At 39.8% G+C, this 9,181-nt stretch overlaps 1 protein-coding gene across 1 annotated transcript; it reads left to right on the forward strand.

Moving 5' to 3' along the window:
• Nucleotides 1-1,225: 1,225 nt before the first annotated feature.
• Hsbp1l1 (heat shock factor binding protein 1 like 1) lies at nt 1,226-7,577 on the forward strand. Its single transcript, XM_023700082.1, has 4 exons — nt 1,226-1,544; nt 2,891-2,957; nt 3,704-3,798; nt 7,159-7,577. The coding sequence occupies exons 1-4, from the start codon at nt 1,494-1,496 to the stop codon at nt 7,171-7,173; spliced, it is 228 nt and encodes a 75-aa protein (XP_023555850.1). The 5' UTR covers nt 1,226-1,493; the 3' UTR covers nt 7,174-7,577.
• The last annotated feature ends 1,604 nt before the right edge of the window (nt 7,578-9,181 follow it).

The following is a 9,181-nucleotide window of genomic DNA, read 5'->3' on the forward strand; positions in this document are numbered from 1 at the left end:
CAGGTCTCTTGGAGAAAAAAAAAAAAAAAAAAAAAAAAAAAAAAAAAAAAAAAAAAAAAAAAAAAAAAAAAAGGGAAAAAAAAAAAAAAAAAAAAAAAAAAAAGAAAGAAAGAAAGAAAGAAAGAAAACACAAAAGGGACACAGAAAATGACAAAATAGCCATGCTATTAAAACAAAATCAAAATTTTAATAGTCTCATTGAGATATGCAATTCACTGACCTAAAGAACATAATTCACCATAGTTGGGAATGGGAGCACACATCTATATAGCCAGCAATCAGGAGGCTGAGGTAGTATTGCCATAAATTCAAGACCATCATATAGATACATCACATTTATTACTCATTCATCCGTTGATTTGTTTCATTTTCTGACCATTATCGGTAACATTGCTATAAAACTTGTGTGTCACTTATCTTGGATATATACTCAGGAGCACAGTGGGTGGGTCACGTAATTCTGTTTATCTGTCAGACCCACCAGACTGCTTTTCCCGTGGTGGCACATTGAGTCAGGAGCTGGAGTTCCCACATCCCTCCTACTTACCTCAGCTCCCCCAGTGGGCGTGAGTGAGATCTCATCCTAGTTTCCTGTTGACTACTGATGCTGGAACACTTCGTCAGGTTTTGTCTAAGCACACTAGAGCACCCTGGGCATCTGTGTGTATCACTGTACAGGATCTGAGGTCACTGGGGGTTACCCAGATAATCATGCCCTGCTCCCTCTCCAGCTTCAGTCCGGGGGATGCAGATATGGAAAAAGTCCTAAGATCACGGTCCTCGAAGAAAACCCTCAGGTGACCCACCAGCCACAACTCTGGTTTGAAAAGAGGAGCATGAGTTTGCTTTCAAACTCTCCTTGAAATTAGAACTGGAGATGTTAACTGGATATCTGTTTCGTATAACCATTCTTAATGCTGGATATGGCGTCACAGAACTGGCAGGGATCGCATAGATGATAGACTTGATGGTCCAATGCCACTTGCCTGTCTAGGCTGTGTGGGGCGGTTGGACAGAGCCTTTCTAGATACTCATTAAGAGGTGACACACTGTATTTTATTTATTTATTTATTTATTTATTTATTTATTTATTTATTTATTTATTTATTGACACATTGTATTTTAGAAGGATGCTGGACTCAGAGAGACTGGGAGCATAGTTCAGTGCCAGGAGGGCGCTCTGGACGCGGGCGCCCCCTGCCTGCTAGTGGGTGTGCGCGGCGCGCTGGGCTGTGCACGCAGCAGTTTCGCACGGTGCTCCTGTGCCACAGTAACAACAACAAACAGCGACACCTTCCACCACGGAGCCATCCCCTCCACTACCACCCACCTGCGACGGTGAGAACCCAGCCAAACCGGACTGGCGACTACAAGTCTAGCTCGCACCAGCGCGCGCTCCGCCCCTCCCCCTCTTTGTCGACCGGGTCATCGCAAAGGCCCAGAGACCTCCCAGTCCGCTGGCCTGCCGACCTCGCGACGCCGGCTGGGAGCACATGGACACCCGCGCGCCAGAAGCCCCCTTCGCGGATGAACTGCGGGACAAGGTGAGCGGCCTACCCTCACCGCCTTGCGGCCCAGGGTCCGGGTCAGGGGTCCTGGGACTGAGGTCGGTGGTGGGGCCGACGGCGGGCAGGAAGTACCCACTGCGCCCCCGGAATTCTCCCCTTCCTCCACAGGGACAGCCCCGACACAACCCCGCCCAAGTCCCGCCCACTCCCGGGATTGGCGCCGCCCCCAGAGTTCTTCCCGGCACCCCCAATCCTCCAGCCCCGCTCCGACTCCTTTGGTCTGCACCTTGTCCTTGTCTCCTCCCTTTCTTCTCACAATCTGGCCCGCCTGCCCACGCGTGGGTAAATCGGGACTGAAGCCGTACTCTCTCCTAGCACAATTCTTGCTTTCCTATTTGCCAAAGCAAATTCCAGTCGCAGAACACATTAAAAAAGTGGACTAACATACTAATCAGCATTTTTCTGACCAAATTAGATATTCCCTGATTAAAGGAGCCACCTAGGACTAAGAGGATTAGATTGCATATACGGTAGGAGCAGCACTTGTCATGCTGGGAACTAAACTTCCCTCTCGAGAGGGACACAAAGGGGACGGGGAGACTCGGGTTATACATGAGTAGATTTCAACCTGTAAGGATAATAGCGTATACGAAACGCTTGCAGTTGTAATAGCAGTATTTGCTTATGATTTGGTAAACAATGCCAACTGAAATGCCCATACCAGCTAATAAACATTCCAAGTATAAAGGAAGGAACATTTCTCTCTCTCTCCCTTTTTTTTTTTTTTTTGTATTTAGGACAGGATGTACAGGGTGTACAGGGTGTACAGGGTCTCACTGCGTAGGTCCGACTCCTAGTGATGCTCATGTTCATAGCCTCCCAAGTGCTGGGATTACACGTGCACGCCACCACGCCCAGTCTCAATTGCCTGACTCAGCGCGCCCCACCCCGGGGGCGGGCCGGCACAGCAGGCCAGGGGATCGAACTCTGGGACCCTGTGTCTGCCTAAGCAGGTGCTTTAATTCGCTAAGCTATTTGGCCAGCCCTAGGAAGGAGCATTTCTGCACAACTCGGTGAAAAAGAGACGTTGAAGTTCAAATTTCAAGGCCAGCTAATAAACACTGCAATGATAAGGAGGGATATGGTCACTTTTGGTAAGCCATCGATAATTTTTGGTTCCTCTGAAGAATTCCCAAGGGACTGCGTTGTGTGGTCTGAGGAATTTTAAATCCTGCTAATGAGGTAGTTTTGCATGGCCAGTTTGTTGCAGCACTTGGTACCTCTCTAAAAGACCCTATATGATGAGTTACTGCACAATATCTACAGTGTCCTGCACCAATAGTAAAAATTCTATTTAGTTGTCTTGTGGGTCAATTTTTCAGGCAGAAAATCTACTTCAAGAACTTCAAGAACATTTTCAGGCTCTAACTGCAACATTAAACAACAGAAATATCCTTTTCCTATCTTTAATAAATAATGCTTTTGGATTATCAAATCACCATGGGATATCTTTTTGTGCTGTGCCATAAGGGTTTAATTGTTTACTTAGGATTTACCAGTATTTACATTTGTACTGTAATGTGGCATCCTGATGCATTAATTACCATTTACCTCTAGCAGAAGGCTTTGAGTCTTAAAAAAATATATATTTGCACCTGGAACCACTTATTTTCAACTTTTGATTTTTTTTTTTTTTTTCGGAACGGGGGATTGAACTCAGGCCCTTGTGCTTGCCAAGCATTTATTTACTGAGCTATCTCCCCAGCCCCTCAACTTTTGATTTTGAAGATGAGTTCACACAAAACAAAAATGATTCTCAAGCATGATGACATTAAACCATAGGAAGGCTGATTCTAAAATGTTAATTTCCATTATATTTGTACTCAGAGTTTGGCTAACACATACCAAACGCACATCCCCAAGTCCATATCCAAGTAAGGTGACCCAGGTTTTCAAAACAAGCTCACAGCTTAAAGATTAAAAGCATACACTAAGAAAAACTCAGGGAATGTAGCAGATTTACACTGATGTTAGGCTTTGATTCCTTCATTTTAAAAGTACCATGTCATGCTTCTGACATGACACATTCACGCATATGTTGAGCAGGTGCGGTCTGAAGTAGGGTCTTTGAGGGCATGGTAGGTTGGGTACTCTGTACTCCAGTTCTATATCTACAATTCTCCTTAACATTGTACCGGAAGAAATGGGAAATCGTATAAAGGACTTACAGAAGAATGTGAACGACCTAATGGTGCAAGCTGGTATTGAAAAGTGTTTTAAAGAACAAATGGTAAGGGCATTACTAGGAAACTGCATTCAACTTGAAAAATGCAATCTCAGTGAATTGTCTTTTAACTACATGAAAAACCTTTAAAAAATAATAGTAGTATTTCCAAATGCTTCCCCCCCCCCCCCCGGAAATGGGGATTGAACTCAGGCCCTTGCGCTTGATAGGGAAGCGCTTATTCTACTGAGCCATCTCCCCAGCCCCCAACTGCTCTTTTTTAAATATACTGAGGTGCTCTTTGTCATAATTCTTTTAAAGTGCACTTTTGGGGGGGGGCTGACTCAGCCCACTCTGGGGTGGGGCTGGCACAGCCCTTAGTGCTGGGGATCAAACCATGGCCCCTGCATTTTGTCTAAGCTTGCCTAAGCAGGCACTTTAGTCTGCTGAGCGATCTCACTGGCTCTGTAAAAGTGTATATTTTAAGTGAAAAATTCATTTTGCTTTATTCCCCCTCAATACACCATGGATCAGCTTTGGGAGAGTTGAAAGTTTTTAAGGCTTTTTTTTTTTGCCTTCTTATGTTTCTATAGTTTTTTGTTGTTGCTTTGTGCTGAAGTTTGCAGGCACTTATAGCAGCTAGACTTCGTTGCTAGTATAGAGACCTCTTTAGTGTCTACTTTTCAGTGATTCACTTTGGACTTGGTTTGTATTGTTAATGACACAAAGGTAATCTTAGATAATGGCATACAAAGAAAACCAATTAATATCAATAACAAAATATATCAGTAACAATGTCACACTGGTAACAACAAATCAGCAACAATAATATCATCAAAAACAAATGATATGAACATACCATAAGAGCCAATAATATATACTACCCTGAACTGCTTAAAAGAGACCTGTTGGGGGCCAGGGAGATGGCTCAGTAGAATACCGTTTTGGAACCCAGAAAGTCACAGTTATTTCCACCTAGGGTAATGATCTGTGGTTTTGTTAGGTGCCACCCACCCCATTCCAGATGTCCCTCTGTCTGTTCATCTCAGACTGTGGTAACCATCCAAGCCTAGGCATGTCTTTGCTCGTGACGGTAGGTGGAGAAAGCACTCAAAACTCAAATCTGTGCAGGATGTAGGCAGCAGGGTGAGGGTTCAAATAGACCTCTGTACTCAGTGCCAGCACTTTTAGACCCAACCACTTCTGAGAGCTGTACACTAGAAAACCAGGAGTTTTAACTAGCCTGGGCAATATTGTAAGACATTTTTTGAAAAAACTGGAACAAAACAAAAATAAAATTCTGATTGTATGACCAAAAATACAGCTTTACGTACTAAGGTTCTGTCAGATGTGACCCTCTTCCCAGAAGCTTCATCTTCTCAGGCTCTGTGGATTTTAAGCTGTCTACCTTCCCACCATCAAATTCTAATCTCTTGAAGCCCAAGTACCCAGGCAAGAGCATGTGGCCAGGCTGGGTGTTTCTATGGCAGCCATATGCCTGCTTGAACTGCTTAGACTTTATCTGGCTGTTTTAAATTAGCTCAGGAACCTACTAAATAGTAGGTATCAAACTACATGGTACTTGTCAAAACTTTCCTCTCTCTCTCTCTCTCTCTCTCTCTCTATATATATATATATATATATATATATATATCTATGATTATATATATATATATATATATATATATATAATCATTGAATACAGCATTACAGAAGGTCAGATTTTATTTAAAAGCTAGTAAGTTCTTTTAAATTAACAAAAGAGGGAAATTTAAGTCTGTTTGGATCAGGTTGTGCTTAATAACACAAGGCTTATGTTGTTTCATGTGGATTGTGTAAACCATAAGATTGTGTTCCTATGCAGGAGGGATCCCTAACTCATATATTGGGCATTTTATCTGTCACTCTTCATTTAACTGCAGTATCTGTGACACTGTCCCTGTATGTATTTAGAAAGTAGATAGACAACATGTTGCCGAGGATCATCTGTCCCCTGCATAGACCCCTATGACTGGCAAATTAGTAATGGTTAGTGATCGGTTCAGTGATCACACTCCACTGGCTGCAGAGTAGTGTGTGTTGGTTATTTGTTCTGAGTTCTGAGTCTGCACTGACTTCCATCTGACTAGAAGCAATATTTTTTCACTTATGCTTTTGTGTGTACTGAATTCTGCCTGTGTAAAATGTTTTAATAATTGCAGGAAATTAGGGTACTTTATTGAAAACTGTATTTGGGTTTAATCAACTATACATTAATTAGTATGGTATATAATTCAACTAACCTCTTTCAAAGATTTTTTTTTTCCTGCAGAGTGAAGATATTAGAAAAATCACTTGATACTGATAAAATAAAAACTGTTCTTTTTGGGTAATAGTTATATAATATGAATTCTCATTTTTAATTACGTATGTGTTTATGTGTATATTTTGATGCCAGGGATCAAGCTCAGTGCCCCAACATGTTAGGCAAGTGCTCTACCATTGAACTATACTCCCAGACCACTAAAATTCAGTTTAACAAATATAAGAGTAAAGAGATGAAATAAAAATATAATTCATCTGTGTGTGATGTTGCACATCTATAATCCTTGCATTCAGGAGACTGAGGCAGGAGGATTGCTGCAAGTTCAAAGCCATCCTGGGCTGCATAGTGAGTTCAAAATCAGCCTGAGCTATATAGCAAGACCCCGGTCTCAACAAAACAAAATAATCAAAGACTATAATTCATAAGGAGATTAATTATCAAAGATAGTAAGATACTTGTAAACAATGGCAGGACATTTTAAAAAATCTTTTATTTATTTGTTTATTTATTTGGTAAAGGGTCTCCCTACGCAGCTCGGACTCAGTGATTCTCCTGTCTCGGCCTCTCCAGCACTGGGATTACAGGCATGTGACACCACATGTCTGACAGGGTGCAGGGCCAGCACAGCATGTAGTACCAAGGATCAAATCCAGGTCCTTGTACTTGCCAGGCATGCACTTATGCCACCCAGATATTTCCCTGGCCCCTGGAACAAATTTTTTGTGCATACCACTTCTAAACCATGCAAGAAAAGCATAAACATTAGGTTATTTTTTCCCAAATTAAAATTGTATGTAGAACTTTTCCTCTTTAGTATTAAGTCTTAACCCAGGACTTGCCCTATGGTAGGCAAGTCCTCTACCACTGAGCTGCATCCCCTTCCATATTTAATTTTTTTTTCAAAGGTCACAAATAGCTGGGCTTGGTGGCACATACTTATAATTCCAGCACTCTCGGAGACTAAGGCAGGAGGATTGAAAGTTTAAGTCTCTTAATAATTTAGTGGATTAGTAATTTAGCAAAACCTTGTCTCAAAAAAAAAAAAAATCACAAGCAGTTCTTGGAAATTGCTTTTAAATACCTGCATTCCAACTCTCTTTCATTGCTCACATCTTGAAAAGACCAGCAACATGTAACATGACCATTCCAAACAGTTACTGAAGAAGACCCCAAAGTCCAGCTAAATCAAACCAACTGGAAAGAAGAAGCAGGTATCTGTGAGGTTCTTAGACTTTGCTTCCAAGGAAACCAGTCTTCAACCCTGGATGTTGATGCTTTTTCTCCCAAAGAGAGCTGTCCTGAATCCTGAGATCACCCTCTAGAAGTAATTAAAGAAAAGCAGGAGGATCCCATTCAAGCTTATTTTGTGCATTATACAAGGAACTTTTAATTATTCAGCTTGCCTCTCTCCAAGCCAAAGTAAAATATAGCTATTATCTTAAAAAAGGGGAAAGAGAGAAGGGGAAGGGAAAATTTTAAAAAATTAGCATGTGCTAAGTGCATGTACTAACACTCCACAATGAATGTAATCATTATATACTGCAAATATGTACTAATAAAAATAAAAATTTGAAAGAAAAGGACTCATAGTTTCTCATTTGAAAAAAAAGTGATTCTTGTGTATTATAAAAGTCAAAATCACCTATAATTCTAATACTAATTAGTCACTGTTGACATTTGTTGCAAGCATAGTTTTATACGCCATAGTTGACCGTACAGCCTATAATTGAATATCTTGTTCTGTTTTCATATTATAGCAATTTTTCCATGTGTGAATTTCACATACAATTTTTCTACAACTGCCTAGTATTCCAGGATATGCCTATAATTATCTAAGCAATTTAAGGTTTAACTAACTCTTGGACACTACGGCCATTCCCTATTTGCATGCTATTATAAATAATGCCATGAGCGATTATGCAAAGTCTTTGCACATTTCATGAAGTCAGACACATGACTGAAGCCATGAACTCAGCTAACTGTGCCTAAGAATGAAGTACACTTGATGGTCCCCAGTCTATGAACATCTCTTTTTTAATCTCATGTCTTAAATTGTATTGTTTTAATTCAGTATTCTTGGTGTTTTTAAATCATTATAGTGCCATTTGTCAAACTGGAAACTTAAAAGCATCTTTGTCATAACTGTGATTTTATTAGAAACCACAGTGGATATTTGAATTGAAGCAAGTGACAGATTTAAATTCTGAGCACATGGGGCTGGGGAGATGGGTCAGTGGATTAAGCGCTTCCCTGGAAAGCACAAAGGCCTAAATTCAATCCTGGGTTCCGAAAAAAGAAAAAACGACAGAGAGAGAGAGAGAGAGAGAGAGAGAGAGAGAGAGAGAAAAGAGAAAGCTTCAATTAGTTTTTTCTTTTTTTAAGTTTAATTTTTTTTAATAGATTGCAAATTGAAAATAAATTATTGGGGGAAACTACTCGCTTGGGCCCCCCTCCAGTCCCTCTCTTGGACAGGAGCTTTTCTTTCTCTCAATAAATATATTCTGCTTATAAAAAAGAAAATAAATTATTTACAAACATAAATGAATATAACAATAAAAATTGTCCAAAATAAAAATGAAAAAAGAATGTACAGATCAGTCATAAAGTTCACTGTATCAAAACCAAGAAACTTATATTCATATAATTAGAATTCTCAGAGTAGAAAGGAGTGGGTAATAAATATTTAAAGATTTAAAATTTCTGAATTTAGTTGAACTTATAATACTGCATTTCCAAGAAAAATGAAAATTTTGCAAAGAAATTTAAATAAAATCATACCAAGACACAAAAATGAAATTGTCCAAAACTTATTATAAAGAAAAAATCATTAAAGCATATACATAAAAAATACTAGTTATGGAAGAACAAAATTAAATAGCATCTTATTCCACATTAGAAAGAAAAAAAAGGACAAAGTGCATAAGAAACTAGACTAATTAAAGGACTGAAAGAAAAGATCTGTCCTCTTTGAATTTTATACCTAGCAAACATACCTTTGAAAACTAAATGTAAGATTTTCTAGTTATACAAACTTGAAATGTTTTAATACTTGTAGAAGCAGCATATAGGAAATAACAAAGATCATAATTCAAAAGGCAAAAGAAGTTGCAGTATGCTCCTGGATGAACAATAAAGAGCTCTCTC

The sequence above is a fragment of the Octodon degus genome, unplaced genomic scaffold, assembly GCF_000260255.1.
Source record: "Octodon degus isolate 3935 unplaced genomic scaffold, OctDeg1.0 scaffold00120, whole genome shotgun sequence".
NCBI classification, from domain to species: Eukaryota; Metazoa; Chordata; class Mammalia; order Rodentia; family Octodontidae; genus Octodon; species Octodon degus.

Coding starts and splice junctions, on each gene's coding strand:
- Hsbp1l1 (XM_023700082.1), top strand. CDS start 1,494: ATGGACACCCGCGCGCCAGAAGCCCCCTTCGCGGATGAACTGCGGGAC. Junction 1,545..2,890: donor CGGATGAACTGCGGGACAAG/GTGAGCGGCCTA, acceptor TCAATTTTTCAG/GCAGAAAATCTACTTCAAGA. Junction 2,958..3,703: donor TGCAACATTAAACAACAGAA/ATATCCTTTTCC, acceptor TTAACATTGTAC/CGGAAGAAATGGGAAATCGT.